Source organism: Thamnophis sirtalis, unplaced genomic scaffold (assembly GCF_051295495.1).
Source record: "Thamnophis sirtalis isolate CommonGarterSnake01/CBP01778 unplaced genomic scaffold, rThaSir2_p1.2 scaffold_3, whole genome shotgun sequence".
In the NCBI taxonomy this organism is placed as follows: domain Eukaryota; kingdom Metazoa; phylum Chordata; class Lepidosauria; order Squamata; family Natricidae; genus Thamnophis; species Thamnophis sirtalis.
Window position 1 is genome coordinate 1,780,927 of NW_028261383.1, and position 27,274 is coordinate 1,808,200.

Here is a 27,274-nt window from a genome sequence, read left to right on the forward strand (position 1 = left end):
CTCACCACTCCTAGTCCAGCCCCTTCCTCATGACTGAAAATTCCCTAAGAGCACAGGCTGGGAAGCATGGGCCAACAAGGACTTAAAGAGGCAAGCCAACAGATGTGTGTCTTGAATGAGTGGGGACCAAGTTAAAGATGAGAAGAACCAAAGAAAAATAATGCCGGTATCATGACAATATAGTTCATATTTATTCCCATTGGATCGAACCATTTCTTCATTCTGGCATATTCAAAGTTGATGGCAGTTTTGAGAAGGCTCAGGAGCAGCAGAATCGAATGCTTAGGAAAGGGGGCGCTCGCTCTGCAAATTTCAGTTTTGACTATTGTTCCTATAAGCTAGTATTTCTCAAGGTTGGCCACTTTTAAGAAGTATGGACTTCAACTCCCAGAATTCCACAGCCAGCATGAGGCATCCTGGGAGTTGAAGTCCACTTCTCTTAAAGTTGCCAAGCTTGGGAAACATTGTTATAGACAAATGATCAAGAGACACCAATTTATAACATCGCGGTGGGCATGACTGCTGTATGGGTAGTTCTCCATTTACGAGCACAATCGAACCCAAAGTTTAAGCAAAATAGACATTAAATGAGTCGTGCCCAATTTTTACGACTTTTTTTCCCCACTTCCGTTATTGATGGTTGTTAATAACGTTCAAAGTTACAACGGCCCATGATTTCCACTACCGCTTTGGGTGAACCAGTCCAAACCAGGCAGAATACCACCTGTGGTATTACTAATTTAACAATTGCAGGGATTCGCTTAACTAAGGTGGCAAGAAAGTCGTAAAATGGGGCGACCCTCACTCAGCGGCATAAATTCTGGGCTCAATTGTGGTCGTTAAGTCGAGGATTACCTGTATTAAGCCTTAGAAATGGCAGGCCTTTGAAATTGCAACGCAACCGTTGGGTTATAAGGAGAGGTTAATTTGTGGGCTTCCTCCCCGGTATGGATTCTCTGATGTCTAATAAGATTGGTGCTTTGGCTAAAACTCTTCCCACATGCCAGGCATTTATAGGGTTTCTGCCCTGTGTGAATCCTCTGGTGTTTAACGAGTCCCGACTGATCGCAGAAGGTTTTGTTACAGTCCGAGCATTTGTACGGTCTCTCGCCGGTGTGAATTCTTTGGTGCGAGGTAAGGTGGGTGCTCTGGCTGAAACTCTTCCCGCACTCCGAGCATTTGTACGGCTTCTCCCCCGTGTGGATGGTCTTGTGGTTAATGAGGCCCGACTGGTTGCAAAAGCCTTTCCCGCACTCCGAGCATTTGTAGGGCTTCTCTCCCGTGTGGATCCTCTGGTGGGAGATCAGGCTGGTGCTGTGGCGGAAGCTCTTCCCGCACTCGGAGCATTGGTAGGGCTTCTCCCCCGTGTGGATCCTCTGATGTTGAATCAGGTTGTTGCTCTGTGTGAAGGTCCTTCCGCAGCTTGGACAACCGTACGGCCTCTCCCCCGTGTGAGTCCTCTGGTGGGCGGTCAGTTGATTGCTTTGACTAAAACCTTTCCCACATTCTAAGCATTTGTAGGACTTCACGCCACACTCAGCAAGGTTGTTGGTCTGATGAATAGTCTTCCCAAAACTCGGGTTCTTCTTGGGTTTCTCTCTCCAGGGGTCACCCTGGCGCTGCTTCTTCCTCTCTTCCGTTGATTGTCCCGGAACAATGACTTTGTGGACGTCTTCCTCCTGGCAGGAAGTAGCAAAGTCACTCCTTTTCTCTAGAGGGATCCCCTCAGATCTGTTTGATCTGCCCTCCTTCCGTACGTTTCCTTTGAGCACTTCGATAGGGTTGGTTTCTGAACGCATCTCACAAGGTTCCATCTCGTCTTCATTCTTCATTCCCCCCACTGGAATAAAAAGAGGAAGCGATTAAAACAGTGGAAGAAGCTGTTCCGCCAATGAACGACCCACCCTTGTTTTGGTGACCTATGTCAGGCCATCTACATCTAAAACGCAGCCAAACTATGGTTACAAAATAATGGCTTCTGGATGGTTATTCAACTTCAGGTTTAACCTTAGATCTGAACCCTCAGCCTAGCTCAATGCACATTAGAAGGTTCCCTTTCTGATCCAACGGCATGGTGTCTCACTCACCGTCTCCCTGCTGAGTTTCGGCATGCAGCTGCCTCTGCTCCGTATCATGGGGAATCTGGCCAGTCTCAGAGGAAGGCAGGGAGTTCTCTTTGATGTTGACCTGGAATGAGCAGAGAGGAAGAGTTTTAGGATAGGACAACAGAGCTGGGAGGGGAGGATTGTGTCCTTTGCCACATGGATAGATATTTATTCCCAGATAGGATTGGGTTTGTCTCCCATGGAGTTCATTTTTCATCTCTCTCTCTCTCTCTCTCTCTCTCCCTCTCTCTCTCTCTCTCTCTCTCTCTCTCTCTCATACACACACACAGGCACATCTATCCATCATCTTTGTCTGTCTGTCTGTCTGTCTATCTATCATCTATCTATCTATCTATCCATCCATCCATTCATCCGTCCATTTATCTAGCTATCAATCCATCCATTGTCTGTCTGTCTGTCTATATCTACCTCTAGACTATCCATCCATTCATCCATCCAATCATCCATCTATCCATCTATCCATCTCTCCCTCTATCCATTATCTCTATCTATCTCTATCCATCCACCCATCCATCCTTCCATTTATCTATCTAGCTATCAATCCATCCATTCATTGTCTGTCTGTCTATATCTATTTCTATACTATCCATCCATCCATCCATCCATCCAATCATCCATCTATTCATTTCTCTCTCTATCCATTATCTCTATCCATCCATCCATTTCTCTCTATCCATTATCTATCTATCTATCTATCTATCTATCTATCTATCTATCTATCTATCTATCTATCTATCTATCTATCTATCTATCCTCTCATTATTGATTATCATCTATCCATTATCTATCTACTGTATATCTCCCTTTCTCTCTCTCTGGAAATCTTGGGTTCTTCTGAAACCTATAAATATATTTCTTTTGTCTAAGGATACTGCTGTCTTGACTGCAATTGGACAATAGGTTTAGTCTTAATGGATTAAAATGGAGGTGTCTGATAGATACTTTGAATTACAACTGCAATTAACCCTAGACATTGTCTGCTCTGGGACAGATGGGGCCTAGTCCCAAACCTCTGGAAAACAGCTCAATGGGGAAAGCTGAGAGAGGACATTTGGTAGCTGGCTATCATTGGTACATTAGCCAGTTGAAGCCAAAGCCAAACAGAAAACAGGCACAAGACTAAAGGAAGGAAGAACTCGACAGATGCTGGAACAAGGCTTGGCTGATTCTCCAGAAGGTGCGGGGAAGCAGGAGCAGCTACAACGCCCTTTACTTGACCTCTGCTTATCATTAGTATAAGCTTCTCTACCCAGCTTCTTATATGTTTTGTATGGCCTCTTTGGACTTAGCCTGCACCAGCTTCATTACTGCAACTCTGCATCTCAAAACACAGCTGTGATTAAGACAGAGAACTCAAGACAAGCGAGCAATCCATGATTATCACTAAGCTTCTTGGCCAATGGGGAGACCAGAGGTGGGTTCCTACCAGTTCGCACCTATTCGGTAGAACCGGTTCGTCAAATCTCCCGAACCGGTTAGAAGAGGTTCCACCAGTGGACCTGGAAAGCAGGCCACACCTACAGAAGAGGTTCCAAAAAATTTTGAAACCCACCACTGGAGGAGAGAGATACACACACACACACACACACACACACACACACACACACACACACACACAGAGGGAGAGAGAGAGAGAGAGAGAGACAGACAGACAGACAGAGAGAGAATTACATAGAGAGACACAGAGGGAGGGAGGGAGGGAGGGAGAGAGGGAGAGAGAGGCAAAGAGCCACCCACCCAACCCCCCCCCCCCCACACACAGAGACAGTCACACAGAGAGACAAAGAGAAAGGGAAAGAAAGGAAGAAAGAAAGAAAGAAAAAAAGAAAGAATAAGTGAGAGATATATGAAAGAAAAAAGAAAAAAGGGACAGAGAGACAAAAGGAAGGAAAGAAGAGAGAGAGAGAGAGAGAGAGAGAGAGAGAGAGAGAGAGAGAAAACACATGGCCGGCAAGCCACTCCCACCAGGTCACATGGCCGGCAAGCCACTCCCACAAAGGAGGCCACACCCACAGAGTAGGTTCGAAAAAATTTTGAAACCCACCACTGGGGGAGACTTCTGCGACCTTCTACACCCGAGTCCCACAACGTCTCACCTGCTTCCCACAGCGCTCCTTGGCCTCTCGTTGACGCTGAAGGAACTCTTCGGCTAGGCCCACCGCTTGGGAGCAAGTCTCGGGGCTGCATTCCCAGACCCAACTCTGGATCTCCGGGGGCAGGATCGCCAGGAATTGCTCCAGGATCAACAGCTCCAGGATCTGCTCCTTAGAGTGTCTCTCCACTTTCAGCCACCCATAACAAAGATCTTGGAGCCGACTGTATGCTGCGGTAGGTCCCTCCGCCTCCTGGTAACAGAAATGCCGGAAGTGCTGACGATGCTTTTCCCTCTGTTGGGCATCCCCTTGCAAGATGGCTGCTTTCACTTTCCCGTAATCTATCTTATCTTTGGCAACCATTCCGTCAAAGACCTGTTGTGTCTTTCCACTGAGAGCCGGCAAGAGCCTGGCTACCCATTCCTCCCTGGGCCATTGGCAAGCTTTGGCCACTTGCTCAAAGGAATCGAAGAATGCCTTGGCATTGTCCCACGGGGTAGTCTCCCCTGCCAAGGGTGCAGATGTCCAGGTGGAACAAGGGGACTCCATCTTCTTCAGAAACACCTGCAACTGGGCTTCCCAGCGTCTCCTCACCCCCTCTCTTGCTTCTTCTCTCACCCAATGGGATGTTGTTGTCCTTTGTGGATAGTGTCCAATACACCCAGAAGGCACTGACTCCAACGGTGGACCTCCTCCTCCTTCCTCATCTCCCCGGGGTTTGAGGGCAGCAACCTTCTGGAGGCCACCAAGGGCTTCTCTGGCCTCTTCTAAGTCTTCTTCTTTTGGCCAGACAGGAAACGGGGTCTCTTCCATTTTAATCCAGGGATGGAAGGAGCTCCAAAAACAAGTTCTCGGGAGTCACACTCTTCTCCTCAACTCCTGGTTGCGAAAGCAGAGAAAAACCGAACCTAAGTTAGCGATCAACTGATGTCTTTACTCAAAATCCTGGGTGTCAGATAGCAAATTACTGCGATGGCGAACCTGTGGCGCTCTGCGGGCATGCGAGTTGTTGCCCAGCTAAGCTCCATCGCGCATACGTGCATGCCTCCCATCGGCCAGCTGATTTTTGTGTCTTTGCCATCATGCGGGAGATGCATGCACACAGGTGGGGGGGGGAAGGGGGTTGTGCACGAATGCAGAGAGCAAGAAGGCGCACGGGGGCAGAGCTGGGTGGCTGTTGATTCAGCCCGGTTCAACCAAACCGGTAGTGGAATTCAGGCCTGGGTTGCAGAAACGGCAGGTACCCAGGCCTGCCATGCCCCTCACTGCCTCTTGGCCACTGCTATTTTGGATTTTACTGATTGCGTGTGCGCAGTTCAATGTAAATTGTTCTGCACATGTGTACAGAATAATTTATATTGAACTGCGCACAGGCGCATGTTGCACTCGGGTTGCGAACCGGCAGGAACGCCAGCCGCAACCCACTCAAGAGGGTGCTTCCCCTCCTTGTGCCCCATTTCGGGTCCGAGGAGGCTTCGGGGTGGCCTGCTAGGCCCAAAACGCAGCAAAGGGGGGCTATGGCATTCTGAGTGTGGGCACACCCGCACTGTCGCACGCACGCATGTGAGTTCGGCACGGAAGGAGAAAAATGGTTAGCCATCACTGGTATATTATCTATGGTTAGGCAAGGAAAAACATTTTCTTTATAAACGTATCATTCTGTAAAATATATTCACACACATCTATCTCTTGAGGGACAACTGGGACAATAGGTAGTCCTTCTTTTACAGAAGTTTGTTTACTGTCCGTTCGAAGTTACCACAGCGCTGGAAGAAGTGACTCATCCCCATTTTTCACACGACCGTTGCCACATCCCCATGGTCACGTGATCATTTCTCTTTCTCATCTCTTTCTATCTCATCTCCCCCCTCTCTCTCATTTCTTTCTCCTCCTCTATCTCCCCCTCCTCATCTCTATCTCCCCCTCTCATCTCTTTTTCTATCTCCTCCTCTCCCCACTTTCTCTCATCTTTCTTTCTCTCTCTCTCCCTCTCTTGTCTCTTTCTCTCTATCTGCCCCTCCCCCCTTCTCTCTCATTTCTTTCTCCCCCTCTCTCTATCTCCCCCTCTCATCTCTATCTCCCCCTCTCATCTCTCTATCTCCTCCTCTCCCCGCTTTCTCTCATCTTTCTTTCTCTCTCTCTCCCTCCCTTGTCTCTTTCTCTCTATCTGACCCTCTCCCCCTTTCTCTCTCATCTCTTTCTTTCTCTCTATCTCCCTCTCTCATCTGTCTCTCTATCTGCCCCTCCCCTTCTACCCCCCTCTGTCATCTCTCTTTCTCATCTCTTTCTCTCTATCTCCCCTCCCCCCTCATTTTGCCTGTGGCAAAACTAAAACAAGTAACTAAACCCATCCTCATTCACCTGTTTTAAAGAAAAAACATTTTACGTATTTATCTTAGTTAGAAGATGAATAGCCTGCTGGAAATCTCTCTCCCGCACCTTTCAAATCTGCTTAAATCACCACGAAGGGTCCCGCTCCCATCAGGCTGCCTGCAGACGTTATTGGATTCCCAAACCCACCGAGCCCAGGATGATGGGTGCGGATGGCAAGGCATAACGGAATAGCGGAGTTGGAAGGGACCTTGGAGGTCTTCTAGTCCAACCCCCTGATCAAGCAGGGAGCCCCGTTTCCCATTTCCCTCCCGTTGGTTTCTTCTTTTCTGGGATCGGGAGCGCCTCGCCTGCGATCTAAGGGGGGGGAGGGGGAGGACCTATATAATTTGGGGAAGAAAAGTCTGTCTGTCAATCAAATCCAGAGGGTTTCCCCCTAATTTTGTCGAAAGGTCCTTCGCGTTTTTGCACCTCCTTCCATCCTCCCTCCCTAAATCCTTTGCTTTTTTCCATACTACCTTCGTCTGGGTCCTTTTGCAGCGGTGGAAGCAATTATATATATATATAAACTAACCTCTTCTTGCTTTACAGAAAAAGAACCTTTCCCTCCCTCCCATTAACTCCTCCCACCCCCTCTTCCTTTCTAGGAAGCTCAGCTCTATAGGCTTAACCCTTTGTAAACGAAGGCGGTTTTTTAAAAAAAAACTTTGATTTGAAATTTTTAAGTCGAAGAGACTCGGGAGCTAAAAGTCTTTTTTTTTTTAATCACTGGCCAAATCAAACAAGGAAGAACAATCCAACCATTGATATTATAATCCCGCGTTTCTCAACCTTGGCAACTTTAAAATGCGTGGACCCCTGCTCTAAAGTCCTTTCTAACTCTTATTCTGTTCACTGTCTTGAAGTCTGTTGTTGAGAATAGTCCAAGTTAGTGCTGCCCCCTAGTGGAGCCTTAAGACACCTGTAAGCTTAAAAAAGAAAAGCGATGCAAAAAAAAAAACCCAAGATCAAGGTTGACTCAGCCTTCCCTCTTTCCCTCTGTAAAATGGGGACCCAGACGGTTGGGGGCAAATAATGCTGCTATTGTAAATTGTTATAATTGTTATGTTGAAAGAAATGTCCTTCTGAGTTCGGCTCCAAGTGGGGAAAAAGACACTGGAGACATGGAGGCTGCTTGGAAAGATGGTTTATTGGTGGACAGGACCACATGGCTTGAGTCCTGAACAGAAAAGGTGATCACATGCTTCAATGTAGATGGAGAAGAAGAGAAGGGAAGCCAGGAAGAGAAGCTGAGTCCCTGGTTTTATGCCCTCTCTGGCCTTTGATCTTGAGCTTGCATTGTGATTGGTTGTCAAACTCCCATAGGGCCATGCAGGGACAACTCTCTAGGCTGCGTTTTGAATCCAGGTTTGGTTGAGTTCTCAGATGCCATGTGGTCAGTTGAGTTAAGGGCCAATATTACCATGCCTTAATCCCATCCTCCTGGAGCTGAAGGGGAGAACTCTTTATTATGTAAAGGGACTAGCTTGGCCTTCTTAATGGCCCATTGACAAAAGGCGGGGAGGCAGGAAGCTGCAGGAAGTTTCTCTTTAAAACATTTCTCCCTTTCACATCCAGGGAAATATAATATTCTACCTTTTCAACATTTCCTAGGATATTTCATTTCTCTGGGAGAGGGCTGGGTGATAGCTTTCCACAGTTATAAACTGTCAGAGAGTGCTGTAAAAGCAATAACCCCCCAAACTTTGAGGCTTGGTGGCTTGGCAGGAGGGAGGAGAACTGGTCCGCCTGAACAAGCGCATGCACACATGCAGCCCTTGCAAGAGTGGCTAGTTGGCCTGTGTGCATACTGCTCAACTTGAATGCTGAGCTGACGTACACGTGCGAGTGCCCACTATCTTACTGCTTGTACAGTTGAGTTACACATCTATGTGCCACTCTGCCACTTGCACAGCCCAATTCCGAGTAAGCCAGCTCTGGTAGTGGGCACATTCTCAGGAGGGGGGGAGGTTGGGGTGCCCTTTCTATAAAGCACTATGGAGTGGTATATAAGTTTAAATGCTATTATTATTGCAACAGGCACCTGCCAGATTCATGGGGTGTGTGTGTGTTAAGATTCATTGGCCCACCGTGGCTTCCAAACAATAATTGTTGTTTTTTGTGCTATGATACAAAAATATAGATACCATGATAGAGTCAGGAATATGCAGTAAATCTAATCAAGGTAGTTGATTAGATGTCAGTTGGTAGAGACTCCCTATTGGTAGGAACAAAGATACACTATATTGCCAAAAGTATTCGCTCACCCATCCAAATAATCAGAATCAGTTTTTGTCAGGAAATATATTTTATTCAATTTTCACATTCCATTTGCAATCATTTATATACAGGGTATTTACTATAAGAAAAGAAAAAAAAAAAGAAAAAGGGAATAAAACGAACAAGTAAAAAGGAAACACAACTCATCATTCACAACCCCACCTAACCCTTGCGTCCTCCATACACCCCATCTACCCCCTCCAACTTTCCTTTCTCCCTCTAACACTCCCCTCCTACTTCCCTTTCCCCTCAAGCCTTCCTTCTCCCCTTACTCCCCAGACACCCTCCTTACATTCCCCTTACTCCTTACATTCCCCTTACTCCTTCCTTACTCCTCCCTCTTCCTTCCCTCTACCTCCCTCCTTGGTGTATGCCTTTGTTCGAGTGTTGTTTGATCTGATAAAAGTAAAGTAAACCAAGGAAAATAATAATAATAATAATAATAATAATAAAAAAAAAGGAACCACCGTATATAAATACATTCTTGTTCTTATTAAAACTATATTAACACCCCCCCACCCCACCCCCCACAATCCCCATCCCTAATCCTCCCGACTTCCCAGGGTCCACACCTGGCACTACCTTCTATCTAAGATATCTTGTATACATATGGATTAAAAAATAAAAGTAATATATCAAAAAAAAAAAAAAAAGAAAAGAAAAGCAGAGAAAGAAAAAAAAGGAGAAAAAGAAAAGAGAAAAGAGAAAAAAGAAAAAAAAGAAACCACTCTTTGTGTTGATCTCAGCCCCCCATCTTTATCTATGCTTAAATAGTATAAATCATTCTATCTATATTTTATTCTCATCTCTTACTTCTTTGCTATTTACCCCGACCTTCTGTAGACTCTCCCGTTCCCTTCCTAAACCTCATGATCCCTTCCAGTAAGATTTAAGCAGCGTAGTTTATGCCATATATTCAAATATAACTTTACAGACAAATAATCAAACTTTCCCATCTAATAAAATTTAAACAACGTAAATGATCTTTCTTTACCCCTTTTTCAAACAGTAATTCAAAATAATCTAACCCGATTTCCCCTTCTTAGTAAAGTTAAGCAGCGTAGATCAGATATTACTTTACACAGGAATCAATTTCTGTAATTCCAACCGACTTCCCCTTCTAATAGAATTTAAATAACTTAGTTCATTCCACATGTATTTTACCCTCATCCCCCACTTGTCTGATATTTACCACTATCAAATTTATACTACCATTTGTTTAAAATATAACTCAGAGCGATTTATAGCATGAATCCTTCCACATATTCCAATAATACTTTCAGCAAAATTCAGTTAACCTTCTATTTTAAGGTAGTCGCTTCTAACAAAATTTAAACAACATAAATCATTCCACATTCTTTTTACAGTTATCTTAAGATAATCCCAAGCGGCTTCCTGTTCTAATAAGCTTTAAACAACGTAAATTTTGCCCTCATCCCTTGCTTGTCTAATATTTATCACAAATAACGTAGTACTACCATTTGTTTAAAATATAACTCAGAGCGATTTGTAGCATGAATCATTCCACATATTCCAATAATACTTTCAGCAAGATTCAGTTAACCTTCTATTTTAAGGTAGTCGCTTCTAACAAAGTTTAAACAACATAAATCATTCCACATTCTTTTTACAGTTATCTTAAGATAATCCCAAGCGGCTCCCTGTTCTAATAAGCTTTAAACAACGTAAATTTTGCCCTCATCCCTTGCTTGTCTGATATTTACCACAAATAACGTAGTTCATTCCACATGCATTTTACCCTCATCTCTTGCTTGTCTAATATTTACCACTATCAAATTTATACTAGCGTTTATTTGAAAAATAACTCAGAACTATTACAACCAACTTTCCCTTCAAATAAAAGTTAAATAGCATGGATCATATTCAAATAATGCTTTCAGCAAGAGTCAGTTAACCTTCTATTTTAAAATAGTCCCATCTAACAAAGTTTAAACAACATAAATCATTCCGCATTCTTTTAACCACTATCAGATTTATGCTAACGTTACTTTAGAATCTAGCTCAAAGTAGTTTCACCCAGCTTTCCCTTCTGATAAAAATTAGTCCACTTTTTCTACCGGAGAGAGGTCTCAAACCCCCATTCAGTCCTCAACTTTAGGAAGTCTTTTGAAGTATCTAAATTCTCGATCTGCGTTCTTCTGCTTCTCCGAGGGAGGAGGGGCTACCCCCTCCATCTTGCAGCCGCATGGCCAGCCGTTTGCTTTCTCCTTCCGCTTGTCTCTCCTCTCTTCCAAGCGCGTCAGGAAGTCCCGCCTTCAGAATCCTACAATAAAAATCTTGAGCTTCCGAAACAGAGTTAAGACGAAATCTTTGATTCTCAAATGTAACCGTGATGCCGGCAGGGGCCTCCCATCTGTATCGAATCTGTTGACTCCTAAGCTCTTTAGTTAAAAAGGCGTAGTCCCTTCTTGCTCTCAACATTTGGAAAGGTATATCTTTGAAGACAATCACGTCCTGGTCATCAACTCGGAGACTGTTATTATGGAACTTTTGCACAATCGCGTTTCTAGATTCTTTTGTAGAGAAATGTATAATTATGTCCCTCGGGAGCTGTCGCTGTTCCGCTATCAAAGAGTTCTGGCGATAGATTTTCCGAATCTGCCAATCAAAGTTAAGTCCCGGGCTTCCCAGCGCATGGCTGAAGGCTTCAGCAAATGTCTGTTTCAAATTCTCTTGCTCCTTTTCACGGAATCCTCTGACTCTTATTGAGAATGCCCTCCTATCAAAATTTAGCGTCATAAGCTGTTCTTCGTTATTTCTAATTTTTTCTTGTAAAATTTGAATATTGGTAGTCAAATCAAAATTAGCCTTCTCCAGACTTTCCAATCTGTTCTCTATTTCAGCAGAGTAATCTGACAGGGCAGACACGGCTGCAAACGTATTCGCCTTCATTTGATTAACTTTAGATTTTAGATCCTCATAAAGTTGCAATACAAATTCCTTAAGTTCTTGCTTAAGGGCATTAAATATTTTAAAGAGATATTCCTGTGTTAAAACTTCTCCAGTAGAGGGCGTAGGAGACAAAGGCTGAGTTTCCAAAAAAGATTGTTTAAATTCTTTAGACACATTTGTAGCAAGACGTTTCTTTGATCTGGGTGCCATAATAGATAAACAAGTAAGCAGTGCTTCGCTCCCCTCTATTTCCAAAGAAAAAGAGTTTATTTTGTTAAGGAGCGGTCTGCAGGAAGATAAGCCCGGCTAAGTACATCCAGTAATCATCCACGGAGAGAAATCGCCATTTTAAAGTCTATTTAAACAAAGAAGTCTTTAAGACAAATGGTGCTGGTATTTAAGATAGTAATAAAAGCATAAATCTCACAGGGGTGGTACCCTCCCGTATCAACTCTAGCTTGAAAAAAACTTTGTTTTGTCCTGGGGGGGGCTAGCCTGTCTGGGGCTGCCAAAAAAAAAAAAAGGCAGCTGAGAAGAACTGGCCGGAGATAAAGGCTCCGCTTCGGCTGGATCTAATCTCTTCCACAGCCAAAAAAAGAAAAAGGCTGTGGCTTACGAATAGACCCTAACCTACGGAGCTATCCTCCCTGCCCCTCTCTTAGCCAAAAAGGGGTGCTATCTATGATCTTATTTAGATATACAGACCAGATCTCTGAGGAGCTCGGTGGAGCCCTCCTCGGCAACAGGCCACGCCCACAGGAAGTCATAATCAGAATCAGTTTTGAGTGAATACTTTGGCAATATAGTAAGAGGTATAGGAGAGCCATTATTAGAACAGAATAGATAGAATAGAATAGTGTTCTGACCCCCTCCTCTGTCCAGTAACAAAAGCCGAGACAAGCTTAACTAGAATGTACTTTAATAGCAAGACCAAAATCTCAGTGGCTGAAAGCCAAGCAAACAAACAGATAAGGACCTTGGCAGCAACTCAGACAAACCTCGGCAGCAGTCCAGCCTGCCAAGTTAGTTACAACAGTTCTCTTTAGTCAATGTGTTGACTTCTACAAGAGGGGCGCGTGCACAAGCAGTTTTTTTTACAGTCTGGAGAGGAGCCTAATGACCACCAGCTGAGCGCAATTACCTCCTGTAATTGCGTAATTGTTCCTGACGCCTAGTAGCTCTTCGATGGCGTGCATCCAGGAACAACTCACTGCTGGCTTCTGGATCACTCTCCCTTGTCTCCTCCCCCACTGGTCGAAGGCTCAGGTGCCACCTGGTGGCCAACCAGTCTCTCTGCGCCCTGCTTGGATTTGGAACCCTGTCCAGGGTCCTCCACATCCTCCAGAGCCGACTCATAGGGCCCCTCGCTGTCGGAGTCTGGTGGCAGCTCCAACGGCTCCTGTTGGGCCACAACAGAATAGAATAGAGTAGAGTAGAATAGAATAGAATAGAATAGAATAGAATAGAATAGAATAGAATAGAATTCTTTATTGGCCAAGTGTGATTGGACACACAAGGAATTTGTCTTTGGTGCAGATGCTCTCAGTGTACATAAAGAAAAATAAAATAGAATACATTCATCAGGAATCATAAGGTACAATACTTAGTGATAGTCATAGGTTACTAACAAGCAATCAAATTATATGAGGAAGCAAACAAAACACTATAAAATTTTAAGATATGTAGGAAGTTAGCATCCACTCCGCTCCTACAAGAATGAAATATCCTAGGAAATATTAAAAAAGCAGAATATTATGTTTCCATGGATGAGAAATGGAGAAATGTTTTTAGGCAGGAAACAGACTCACTCTTAATAGCCCCCACCTTTATTAATAGGTCATTAAAGGATTGGGTCAGTCTATTCTACATAACAAAGGTAGGATTAGCCTTCCACGGAAATTCACCACGAGACACCTGGGAAAATTGCATCAGCCAGCGAGGCAACCAAACTTAGACTCAAAGCACAGCCTACAGAGTTACCCCTGCATGACCCAATGGGTGTCTGACAACCTAGCAGAATACAAGCTCAAGATCAAAGGCCAGAGAGGGCATAACATCAGGGACTTTCAGCATCTCAGCCCTTTTTTTCTTCTTCACCCAACATATTGAAGCATGTGATCACCTTTTCTCCCAGGACCTCAAGCCATGTGGTCCTGTCCACCATTAAAACCATCTTTCCACACAGCCTCCATGTCTCCAGTGTCTTTTCCCCCACTTGGAACTGAACCCAGAAGGACATTTCTTCCAACAGATACAAGCAACATAGTTATAGTCATAAGGGGGAAGAGATAGGAACTAGGAAGAAAGAGAAGAAGAATAGTAATACAGTCTTAGTAGTAATATGACAGTGTTGTGGGAATTAGTTATTAAGCAGAGTGATGGCATTTGGGGAAAAAACTGTCTTTGTTTCTAGTTGTTCTGGTGTGCAGTGCCCTATTGTGTCGTTTTGAGGGTAGAAGTTGAAACAATTTCTGTCCAATTTGTGAGGGGTCTGTAGATATTTTCACAGCCCACTTTTTGACTCGTGCAGTTCCATGGTCCTCCATGGAAGGCAGGTTGGCAGCCATTGTTTTTTCTGCAGTTCTGATTCTCCTCTGAAGTCTGTGTCTCTCTTGTTGGGTTGCAGAGCCAAACCAGACAGTTATGGAGGTGCAGATGAGAGACTCAATAATTCCTCTGTAGAATTAGAATTAGATATTAGTCCTTGGTGGCAGGAAAGCAGAGATCTGGTATCAATTAACACGGTTTGTTAAAAGGCGGACCTGTTGAAAGCACCTGCCTTTTAATAAAACGAGAGGTAAAAGGTATTACTAGACCCTTAGTCACGAATCCCAGGGCCGCGGCACAACACCGGGGTCGGGCCGTGTCCCATTCGGAACTGACCCACGCGAGAGCACGTCTGCGTCCACTGCTCCACTCACGCGAGTGTGCAAGGTTCCACTCGTGTGAGCGGCAAGCAAACAAGCAAGCAAGCAAGCGCACACACATACACACACACATGGAGCTGTGCACATGCACACGTGCGCCTACCACGCACCCGGATCAATCCCGCTTCCACACCAGCCCGCCAAGTCGGAAAGGTTGGGGCCCGCTGTACTAGACTAGAGAGTTGCGACGAGACCAACGTTTCAGGACCTTGGACAGCTCCGATTCGGGTTGAAATACCGGCTGAGTTCAGGAAACGGCCATTCTATTTATCTCCGTATTAAATTCTTGCCTGTATCTTGGGCAGACATTCAGTAGACCACGATCTGCTTCTGAGGAGCTGGAAGTTATTGGTTTTGGGTCTCAGGTTCAGAAAGTGGCAAATTAGTGGAAACAGACTCCTCAATTTTGGAAACCTTATGATGAGCGGACTTCCAACTCCAAGGTCAACTCCCCATGCTGGGTGGAGAATTCTGAAAGTTGAAGTCCATGCATCTTAACAGATTGAGAAACGTCAGTCTGGAAACAGTGGTGGTGGTGTTAAAATAAGTCTCTTCTAGATGACCTTGGAGTTCATAGAAGACCCCAGTGGTGAAATGATCTTGGGGGGAAAAAAACTGTTCTGGCCATTTGTGGGTTAGTGGGATCATTTGACAGTCATTGATTTTGGATCCACCCAGGAGCTGTGCTTACCCCAAATTTTACAAATGGATTATGAGTTAATCCATTTTCTGGATTCATTTTAAAACAACACACCAATCAATCACAACAAGGCCTTAAAGTAAGTCTAGAATGAGTCAGGTTTAGCAAGCATGTCTGACCCTCTTACATGCATTGTGTGAATGCAATCAATTGTTTAAAAGAAAACCTTCCTTACACCTTTGTGATCATAGTCCCTTTGTGAACGTGGCCCACAGTGTAATGATGCACAACAGGGCCTCTTCAGTGGTGGCACCCCATTCTTTGCAATCTCTTCCCTGCTAGACTAGGTTTGTTTCCAAATATTGTAACTTTTGAGCACTAGCAAGACTCATTCATTTATCCGGATCTTTGATTGATATCACGTAACTGCAGATTTGTTTTTGTTGTTCTTGCTAGTTTTTTTTAAATCTTAAACTGCATTTAGGTTATTTGTTTACTCTGTTTTATATGACTGCTTCAATGATGAAAAGAAGGCAAGCAATTAAAAAAAAAAACCAGAATATTCACCCTTAGCCACTTTATTATTAAACAAGAGCAAGAGAGAGTCCACAGGTATGAGCTGGTTTCTAGACTGATAAGATTCAAAACTGTTATATAAGCAGTTGCAACTGAAGAAGCTTCTTGTGTTTTCAACAACAACAACAACAACAACAACAACAACAACAAAACAAGGAAGTCCAGTTGGTTTTTGAAAAGCACCTTTGACACAACCATGACCTGGATGATGGAGCATCACAGATAAAGAGCTGCAAGCCTTCCCGTTATCAGTGAACAGACTAGCCTCTTCATCAGGCTACAAAGAAGAAAATTTAAATAAACTTAAAAATGACACTATCAAGTTGCATACAAGGAAAACCAGAACAAAATGTTTTACAGATGGCACCTGGCACCAACAAGGTTAGCTAAAATCTTAACAAATACCTCCCCAAATTGTTGGAAATGCAACTCAATACATGGAACATATTACCCTTTATGGTGGACCTGTGAGGAGGTTAAAATTTTTTGGAAAAGGATCAAAAATTGGCTGGAGGCAATAACGGGGGTTAAAATAGAATGGAAACCTGGAGTTTTTTTATTAGGATTTATGTCTGCGAAATAGAAAAAAGAAATCCAGTATTTAATACTACATATAATTACGGCTGATTGCCTTTGCCCAGAAATGGAAAAACAAATTAATTCCAAGCGAAGATGAAATAATAAGAAAGGTTATGGACTGTGTCGAAATGGACAAACTAACTAAAGAAATCCAGGGAAAAGAAGAATCAGAATTCTACCAGATATGAGATAAATGGTATAGGTGGATAGAGGAAAGAAACAAAAATCAATGAAGGAATATAACAAAACTCAAAAAATAATAGTTATGAGTAAAACAAGAGGGTTAAGAATGATGAAATCCAAATGAAATACAATAGAAGGGGAAATAATATAAGGTGAGCGGTATCGATTGATAAATTGCTATTAGAAAGAACAGGAAGTTCCTGTTCGTATTGTATTGTATAAATGTGGTGTACGTCTAAATTTTGTGTGTGTGTGTATTTTACATGTTTGTTAATAAAAATCTTTTAAAAAAAGTTTCTTCCCAAATAAATCCTACACTGAAAATAGATTTTATTTTCCTGGGCTCCAAGATCACCGCAAATGGGGATTACAGCCAAGAAATTAAGACGCTTGCTCCTGGGAAGGAAAGCTATGGCAAATCTAGACAGCATCCTAAAAAGCAGAGACATCACCCTGCCAACAAAAGTGCGTATAGTCAAGGCTATGGTTTTCCCAGTTGCAATGAATGGCTGTGAAAGTTGGACCATAAGAAAGGATAGGCACCAAAGAATTGAGGCTATCGAGATGGGTACGGTAGTCCCCCGAAGCTGCTGGATTGTCCATCTTAGGTAAGAAAACCACTTGGGACCCCACAAGAGGAGGACCCCCAACTGCTAGCAGCAAATTAAAGTAAGTGGGCTAAAGATGGCTGAGAGCATCAGCGGTGGCAGAAATAGCGGGCCAGGCCCACTGCACTCGATGCCATAGATTGCAGGGCCGCAGTAACCTCGCCAAACAGGCACCACAAAAGGGCTGGTGGCTGCACCGGGGTGGGGAATGGTATCTACTGTGCTTGGCGCTTCGAACACAGATGACCGAAAATCAGTCATCCCTGATGGAACTGGTGCTGGGCCCCCGATATGCCTGCCTCCAGTGCCCTGATAGCACGGTGGCTGCGGGGTCTTTACGGCGGAGATTATAGAGCTGCGGGATAACAGCCGAGTTTGCTCTTTGTAGAGTACGATTACTCCCCTTACGCCTTATGCCGGATAATGGATGGTCTCCACTTATAGGGGAACCACTCCTGGGCATGCTCTAGTAATAGGTCCTGTTGTGATCCACCAGGAGCTGTTGGAGCTGCCGAGAGATAGCGAGGGACCCTATGAGTCGGCTCTGGACAATGTGGAGGACCCTGGGCAGGGTCCAGACTCCGAGCAGGGACCAGAGAGGCTGGTTGGTCACCAGGAGGCACCTGAGGCATGGAGCAGCGGTGAAAGCCAAAGGGAGTTTGATGTCAGGCCCTGGAGCAGTGGTGAAGACGTCAGGCCCTGGAGCAGTGGTGAAGACGTCAGGCCCTGGAGCAGTGGTGAAGATGTCAGGCCCTGGAGCAGTGGGGAGGAGCAAAGGGAGTTGGTCTCGGATGCCAGGCAGAGACGGGCAGATAAGCGCTAGCAGCAATTACGGAGACATAGAAGATAATCGGGTCCAGGTGGTTGTGATTAGGCTCCTCCCAAGAGAATATATAAGAAGAGACTTTGGGAGGAGAACTTTTGCAGGACACAACTGTTTTACTAAAGCTGGAGAAGCTCTTGTGTGTATGTCTTATCTGTGGGAGTCTGGGTTGCTGCCAAAGTCTTGTCTATGAGTAATTACTGTGAATAAGTTGGCTAACAGTAACCTTGTGTCGATGTGACTCACTGTATGGAGGGGGTCACCAATCTCACCGGACGTAAGGGCGCTGGCGATGGACTGCAATGCTGCAGCCCCCAACTTTGACTCCTTGATTCTTATCGTGGAGTCAAGCAAAGCGAGTCTCCATGCTGGGGGGCCTGAAACAGATACTAACAAGGTAGGCGATTGGCAGTGGTGGGATTCAGCCGGTTCGCACCTATTCAGGAGAACCAGTTATTAACTTTCTAAGCAGTTTGGAGAACTGGTTGTTGGAAGAAATCTCATTTTGTTTTTTCCACTTTGCAGGGATAATCCTGTAAGGAAGGCAGGAAGGAAATATTCTGGTGTTGCTTCTATCCTAATCTTTGTTGCCCTGCTTACAGAAACTGCCTCTCCAGTTAACCCTTATTACATTGTAACAGTTAAAGTGAAGCGCCCATCGATGTGAGTGACCGCACCCACCTAGTCTAGTTTTTAGTTTAGTTTTAAAGTTTATTTATAGGCCGCCCTTTTCCCTGGGGGGACTCAGGGCGGCTTACAACTCATAGGGAAGGGAATACAAACAGTGACACGTAAGAACAATACATAATTAAAATAGAGCACAACATTCATACCATTCGGGTGGGGGTGAGTTACAACTTTAACCCCAGGCCTGACGGGATAGCCAGATCTTAAGGGCTTTGCGGAAGGTCTGAAGGGTGGCGAGGGTACGAATCTCCACGGGGAGATCGTTCCAATGGCCATCGAGCCATGCCTACCCAGCTGGTCATTAGGGCAGAGAACTGGTTGTTAAATTATTTGAATCCCACCACTGGCGATTGGGGAGGAGGAGAACAGGGAAGTTGGCACCCTTGATTTAAATCCGCTGCAGATACAAACTCCAAGGTAGGTGGTGGAGGAGGATCTGATATCACTGGGGCAGAGGGTGGCCCCGTCCACTTGATAAACTGCACACACGTCTTAATCGCCTCAGCCGACCGCCCTGGAAAATGTAAGGTTAATAACACATGGAGAACTTTCTTTAACATCCCCGTTGTCCAGCAGCGGTTAGCATGGCATTGCAATGCCTCATCCTCCGCAGGTAAAATAGCAAACCTCTCAGCGTTCACATCTGTGGGATGTTTGTGGGCACATGTGCGTACTCGGGCCACGCTGAGATTTTAATTGCCGGCCACAGATGCACGAGAACATGCTAGACCGAGAACTATCGTGGCTAAAACCAGGAACATCATGGGGAGCTTCCATGGCTCCTGCTGGCCTCTCTTGAATGCTGTTATCCTGGGCTCCAGAGGGGCCAGGACGTTTCTTATGATTTTACGATGTAACCAGCAGTAAACCCCTGCAGGAAGGTTAGCCCCGCCAGGGGAATGGCCTGGCTCTTTGCTAAGGTGCTGAGGAGTAAATCCACTAGCACCTTGCCCAGTGGTCACCACGAGGAAGCGCCCAGGCTGTGCAACCAGGGCCCTCCCAAGCCTCAAAAAGATGCTTAAGAGAATCAAAGTCTCATGGGACTGCAAGCACCTGGGATGAGGCTCGTGCGAGGACTGAGGCAGCCTGCAATGACGCTTGCACCAGTGGAGTCACAAGCGCCTGCAACAAGGCTTGCGCGAGTGGGGCTGTTGCCCGGCCACAGCGCTGAGAGGGATGCTTGTGCGAGTGGGCTGGCTGGCGGCTCATGCGGCCTGATGGCAATTAGTCCACGGCCTGGTAGTGGCCCACGGTCCACATATTGGGGACCCCTGATCTAACTTAAGCAGTGAGTTCTTGATGGAGCTTCTCTGCCTCGTCCCTCACAAGCCAGGTCACGTGCCGTCCTTGTCATCGCTGTGTACACTCTGGTGCCGGGTGAGGTGGGCCTTCCGGATGAAATCCCTCCCACACTTCAAGCATTTGTACGGTTTCACTCCCGCGTGAATCCTCTTGTGGTTAATCAGCCCCGAGCCCGAATGGAACTGGCTGCCGCACTGCACGCAGGCGTATGGCTTCTCCCCCGTGTGGGTCCTTTGGTGGATGGTCAGAAGGGAGTTGCGGCTGAAGCATTTCCCGCAGGTCGGACACCTGAAGGGCTTCTCGCCCGTGTGGCTCCTCTTATGCACCAGGAGGTGAGAACTCTGGCTGAAGTTTTTCCCACAGAAGGAGCATTTGTACGGCTTCTCGCCGGCGTGGCTGCGTTGGTGGTAGATGAGGCCCTGGCGTGAGTGGAAACTGTTCCCACACTGGGCGCACTTGTAGGGCTTCTCTACGTCGTGGGTCCTCTGGTGGAAACTGAGATGAGAGCTTTGACCAAAGGTCTTCCCGCAGATCGGACACTTATGGTAAGGTCTCTCGGGAACCGGGATATTATCGTCTGTTTCCTGCCTCAAGGGCCCCCCAGATGGGATGCTTGACCTCTGGATCTGGAATAATAGGGGTTTGCCCAAGATCTTTCTATTGATGACCGAAGTGATGGACATGGCTGCTTTGCTCCGTATATGGATTCCTGGCTGAATCTTTGGCTGGGTCTGATTCTGGAAGAGTTTCCGCTGCTCGGGGACACGGGAAAAGTTCTCGGCGAATTGTCTTTGGGGGATCCAGCACAGATCGCTTTCTTCACCTCCTTCCTGCAAACAGCTTCTCTCCTTCTGATCATCCGCAGGTCTGCACTCTGTCAGAATGAGAAGAGATGTTGGTTTCACGTAGAATAGATTAACAGAGTTGGAAGGGACCTTGGAGGCCTTCTAGTCCAACCCCCTGCTTAGGCAGGAGACCCTATACCATTCCAGACAAATGGCTGTCCAATCTCTTCTTAACACCCCACTCCACCCACCCACCCACCGCAATGATGGAGCACCCACAACTTCTGGAGGCAAGTCGTTCCACTGATTAACTGTTCTAACTGACAGGAAATTTCTCCTTGGTTCTAAGTTGCTTCTCTCCTTTGATTACCATATTTTTCGGAGTGTAAGACGCACCTTTCCCCCTCAAATAAGAGGCTGACAATATGGGTGTGTCTTATACAGAGAATACAGCATTTTTTTGCCCCCTGAAACCCTGCCCCCTTCACCAAAATGGCCGTGCATAGCTTGTAGGAGGCTTTCAGAGAGCTCCTGGGGGCTGGGGAGGGCAGAAATGAGCAAAAAACAGGCTGTGAAAAAAGGTCGTTTTTTGTCAAAAAGGGGGCATTGGGAAGCTTATAGTGCTCCACTCTATAGGCTTCCCAATGCCTCCTTTTTTGACAAAAAAACGGGCCCATTTTTGCAAAAAATGGGTCAGTTTTGCTCGTTTTTGCACCCTCCCTCCCCGAACACTCTACAAGCCTCCTAAGCACTATTCATGCCTTTTTTTGGGAGTGGGGGAACGGGCCTATTTTCATGAACAACGGGCTGTTTTTTGGAGATTTGCAGAGTGCAAAAACTTTTTTAAAAATTTGCCTCTTCAAAATCTTGGTGTGTCTTACACTCCGAAAAATATGGTAGTTTGGAGAATAGGCTGCCTCCCCTTCTTTGTGGCAGCCCCTGAGATATTGGAAGACTGCTATCATGTCTCCCCTAGTCCTTCTTTCTATTAAACTAGACATACCCAGTTCCTGCAACCGTTCTTCATATGTTTTAGCCTCCAGTCCCCTAATCATCTTTGTTGCTCTTCTCTGCACTCTTTCTAGAGTCTCCACATCTTTTCTACATCGTGGCGACCAAAACTGAATGCAGTATTCCAAGTGTGGCCTTACCAAGGCCTTATAAAGTGGTATTAACACAACGTGATCTTGATTCTATCCCTCTGTTTATGCAGCCTAGAACTGTGTTGGCTTTTTGGCAGCTGCTGCACGCTGCTGGCTCATATTTCAATGGTTGTCCACTAGGACTCCAAGATCCCTCTCACAGTTACTACTGTTGAGCAAGGTACCACCTATATTGTACCTGTGCATTTCGTTTTTGTTGCCTAAGTGTAGAACCTTACTTTTCTCACCACTGAATTTCATTTTGTTAGATAGTGTCCAATGTCTTTGTACTGCTTTCTGCCCTAAGCAAATCAGGGGCACCTTTTCTGTCCGAGAAATTATATTAAAAGGCAGAAGTTTTTATGAGCCGAAATTCTTCATCATTTATTTCCATTCGTTTCATTTTTCAAAAGCTTCATCCTTTTTAATATAATTCCTTGGCTTGAAAATGTGCTAACAGACTCCTCCTGATTTTTTTATTTTTTTGGTTACTATAGGTCAGTGTTTAGCAATGGAGATTTTGGCCTCAATTGTGGTCATAAGCCGAGGACTACTTCTATCTTTGAAATGATGTCCCAAGGGGATATGGGCTGTCTAATGTCCTAAAAAAAACACTGACTCATATCTAAACCAAGAGAGACTACAAAAGTGTGGAAACCTTTGCAAGAAAAATATCCCTTAGAAGATGTGTAGGAGGAGGAGGAGGAGGAGGAGGAGGAAAACTTAAACTGAGATGTTTTAAAGATGTGGGATGCAAAAAGTACCTGGGAGACTCCTGTCCCCATCACTTTCTCCTTTGGCTTCTTCTTGCAGCTGGCTTTGATCTGGAGGCTGGAAGCCTTGTTCTGAAAAGCCAACTGCTACTTCCTCACATGGCATGACGTCCTGAAATATTAATGGAGATATGCTTTAGCTAGCTGATGGAGAGACTATACCTTAATGTAATATAAAGAACATTTGATGGAATTTGGTGGATCTATTCTAATGAAAAGAAGGACTAGGAGTGACATAATAGCAGTGTTCCAATATCTAAGGGGTTGCCACAAAGAAGAGGGAGTCAAACTATTCTCCAAGTCACTTGAGGGTAGAACAAGAAGCAATGGGTGGAAACTAATCAAGGAGAGAAGCAACTTAGAATTAAGGAGAAATTTCCTGACAGTTAGAACAATTAATCAGTGGAACAGCTTGCCTCCAGAAGTTGTGAATGCCCCAACACTGGAAGTCTTTAAGATTATGTTGGATAGCTATTTGTTTGAAATGGTGTAGGGTTTCCTGCCTAGGCAGGGGGTTGGACTAGAAGACCTCCAAGGTCCCTTCCAACTCTGCTATTGTATTGTATTGTATAGCCCAACATATGAATCTAGTCCTGTTGTAACTTTGAGCGATCACTAAATGAACTGTTGTAAGATGAAGACTACCTGTATTTATTTATTTAATTATTGCAGCAACAATTTTTATTACAGTAACGGATCACTTCACTAACTAACCAGACTTACTTACTTACTTACTTACTTACTTATTTGTCAAATTTATTGGCCATTCATCTGACCGCAGGGTAACTCTGGGTGACAATGGGGATAGAGATAGAGAGATAGAGATAAGGATAGAAACAGACAGACAGACACCATCTAATTGTTAAGCTTCAGGCTAGAAAACAGAACACTGTGAGTTCAAGTCCCACCTTTTAGCCATGAAAGCCAGCTGGGTGACTTTAGGCCTTCCACTCTCAGTCCAACCCACCTCCCACGGTTCTTTTGGTGGGGGAAATTATGGGGAGGAAGCTGTGCTGGACATATCTGCCGCCTTGTGTTATTCGTAAAAATAAATCAGGTGTGATGCAAATAAATTAAAAACGTCTGTCTGTCTCTCCTAGACAGAGGACAGGTAATTTATTTGTATGGTCAAAACACACAAGAATCTTAAGAGCTGTTTCGGCCGTGAACAAGTGATCCGTTTCCCAAATCTAGTCAATTTCTCAGTGGCTGGTACAGTACAATCAGAGTACTAGCTTGCAGTACATAGAAGAGCATATATATCTATATCTATATCATCTATCTCTATCTCTATCTCTATCTCTATCTCTATCTCTATCTCTATCTCTATCTCTATCTATCTATCTATCTATCTATCTATCTATCTATCTATCTATCTATCTATCTATCTATCGCTAGTTTAGTGAACATTAAAGTCCATCCACATTGGAAATTGATAGCAATGCTTCATATGTCTCTCTGAGACAGGCTGCGTCTCCACCACTAACCTCACGGATGTAATCAGGATCAGTTCTCCTCGCCTGGCGCTCCCACTCCTCCGCTTCCTGCTGCTTCTGCAGAAAATCCTCGGCCAGGGCCACAGCCTGGGAGCAGGTATCGGGGCCGCGGCCTCTGACCCAACTCTGAATCTCCCCTGGCAGGATAGTCAGGAACTGCTCCAGGATCAACAACTCCAGAATCTGCTCCTTGGAGTGTTTCTCTACCTTCAGCCACCGTTGGCAAAGTTCCTGAAGACGGGAGCAAGCCCGCCGTGGGCCCTCCGCCTCCTGGTAGCAGAAACGCCGGAAGTGTTGGCGCTGCTTCTCTCGGCTCAGGGCGCTTCCCCGCAAGATGGCCGCCTTCACTTTCCCGTAATCCTCTTGCTCTCCGACCTCCAGGCCACTAAAGGCCCATTCGGCTTGCCCACTGAGTGCGGGCAAGAGACGGGCGACCCACTCGTATTTCGGCCATCGGCAGGCTTTGGCCACTTGCTCAAAGGAGGCCAGGAAGCCCTTGGCATCATCCCATGGGGTGGGATCCTGGGGCGGCTGAGGAGACCCCCATCCTGAGCAAGGGGACGTTGTTTCCTGCCGAAAGTGCTGCCACTGGGTGTCCCAAGAAGGAAGGACCACTTCGTCTGGTTCCTCCTTAATTTTCTTCTGCGGTAGTGGCAGCCTTTGTGGGAATCGCCCAGTGCTTCCAGTTGGTAGCAGCTGAGGATTTCTTCCCACCTTGGCTGACCCTCCTGCCACTTTGAGGACCATCACCGAATCTTCCATTGCCAAGACAGAAGTGGAGCTTCCCTGCAGGGGGAGAAAGACAAGCAAGAGAGCCTTTGTGGCTGGGAATGAAAGCTGATACAGGTAGCCTGTGACTTACAACCCTTCGCTTAGCAACAGTTCAAAGATACACCAGCACTGAAAAAAATGACTTATGACTGTTTTTCACAGTTATGACCCTCACCGCATTCCGGTGGCCACGTGATTTACATTCGGATGCTTGATAATTGACTCGCCTCTATGACGGCTGCAGTGTCCCGGGGTCATGTGATCCCCTTTCGCGATCTCCATGTCAGTAGGGAAACCTGATTCACTTAACAACCGTGCTACTAATTGAACCACGCTAGCAATTCACTTAGCCAACGTGGCAGGAAAAGTCGTAAAATGGGGCAAAGCTCACTTAACAATTTTTTCACTTAGCAACATAAATGTTGGGCTCAATTGTGGTCATAGGTTGAGGGCTACCTGTAAAGTAGAGAGGGGAAATCCTGCCCATGATGGGCTGAGAAACCCAAACTAGCATCTGACCTTCTCATTAATACCATCTTTCTTGCTTTGATTAGACCCGAGGTCTTGAAACTGGGCAACCTTGTGAACTTCAACTCCCAGAATTCCTCAGCCAGTCATTTGCATTTTTTGAGAGAATTGTTGAGGTTTATCTGTGTCCTCAGTGGTGCAAAGGGGTGCGGAGCCTTCTGGGAACTGCTGAAAGGACTGTGTTGTAGACTGGAGATAGACGCTGTCATATAACTCTCCCTCTGTTGAGAGAGGGCTGCTCAATGTTGACGTAGTCAATGATTCTCTAAAAGGTTGCAAATGACCAGCTGCCTGCAAGGAATATAAATCCTTCCATTCCCTACCATCCAGTTAGAGCTGAAGAAGCATCTTGGATGAGAAGTGAAACATCTTCAAAGAAAAAACAAGAAAGTTCAGTTGCCTCCTGAAAAAACAAACACCTTTGGGACATAACCAGTGTAGGAAGTTAGCACCCACCCCTCTCCTAGGAAAATGAGATATTTTGTTGTTAGTTGTGAAGTTGTGTCTGACCCAACACAACCCCATGGACAACATTCCTCCAGGCCTTCCTGTCCTCTACCATCCTCTAGAGTCCATTTAAGCAGACGCTTATTGCTTCGGTGACTCCATCCAGATATTTCCTTCTCTGTCATCCCCTTCTTCTTTTCCCCTCAAGCGTTCCCAGCATTAGGCTCTTCTCCAGTGAGTCCTTCCTTCTCATTAGGTGGCCAAAGTACTTGAGTTTCATCTTCAGGATCTGGTAGTCAGGGTTGATCTCCTCTAGGGCTGACAGAGTTGATCGCTTTTCAGTCTAAGGGACTGGCAGGAGTTTTCTCCAGCACCATAGTTCAAAGACCTCAATGCTTTGGTGCTTAGCCTTTCTTACAGTCCAACTTTCACAGCCTTACATTGCAAGTGAGATATTTTAGGAAATATTAAAAGGACAGAATGTTTCCCCTAAAAGAGGCAGGAACTCACACACACACCAACTTTTTCAATGGGGCATTAAAGCCCGAGTCAGTCTATTCTACATAACAAAGATGTACCTCCTTCAGGCAGAGCCATAGTAGAAATTATTACATCATCGCCCAGCAAGCTTGGGACTCAGGACAGCTTACAGAGTTACCCCTGCATGGGAGTCTGACAACCAGTCAGACTCCAAGCTCAAATTCAAAAAAGAGGGGGTATAAAACTCAGGCACTCTCAGCATCTCTCCCCTTTTTTCCTTCTTCACCCAACATCTTCAAGGCATGTGGTCCTGTCCACCGTTACAGCCGTTACAGCCATCTTTCCAAACAGCCTCCATGTTTCCAGTGAGTCTTTCTCCCCACTTGGAGCTGAACCCAGGAGGACATTTCTTTTAACAGGACATAACCCTGATCTGGATGACTGAGCATCTCCATAGGCTCTCTTGGATTAGTTAAAAGTTGTAGGGGTTGAAAACCAAGACAACTGACAGTCACTTGATTTGGGGTAGGTGCCTTTTTCCCGTTTGGATGCAAAAGACTTGAGTGGGTTTCTCCTGCCTCCCGCCCACCCTTTATTTTGACAAACTCACCCAATTTTCCTGATTGTGACTGCACCCCCCAGGGCTTCCTTCCTGCAGATGCACCCCGCGTGACTCTGGCAGAGAAAGGCGAATCCCCTTTTTAAATGCATTGGGATCCTTAGCAGGACGGAAAGCGCCTGTTTC

General features: G+C 45.4%; 1 protein-coding gene across 1 annotated transcript; it reads right to left on the reverse strand.

Moving 5' to 3' along the window:
- On the reverse strand, window positions 1-27,262 carry LOC106551398 (uncharacterized). The gene is made up of 7 exons (XM_087707673.1): window positions 27,140-27,262; window positions 24,295-25,089; window positions 22,799-22,919; window positions 20,148-20,981; window positions 4,223-5,076; window positions 2,088-2,187; window positions 1-1,840 (listed from the first exon to the last, which is right to left on the reverse strand). Exons 2-7 carry the CDS (start codon window positions 25,063-25,065, stop codon window positions 861-863), a joined length of 3,660 nt encoding a protein of 1,219 aa, XP_087563799.1. The 5' UTR covers window positions 25,066-25,089; window positions 27,140-27,262; the 3' UTR covers window positions 1-860.
- Window positions 27,263-27,274: the final 12 nt, after the last annotated feature.

Coding starts and splice junctions, on each gene's coding strand:
- LOC106551398 (XM_087707673.1), bottom strand. CDS start 25,065: ATGGAAGATTCGGTGATGGTCCTCAAAGTGGCAGGAGGGTCAGCCAAG. Junction 20,982..22,798: donor TGGGGACAGGAGTCTCCCAG/GTACTTTTTGCA, acceptor TCATTCTGACAG/AGTGCAGACCTGCGGATGAT. Junction 5,077..20,147: donor ACACAGCGATGACAAGGACG/GCACGTGACCTG, acceptor GAAGAGTGTGAC/TCCCGAGAACTTGTTTTTGG.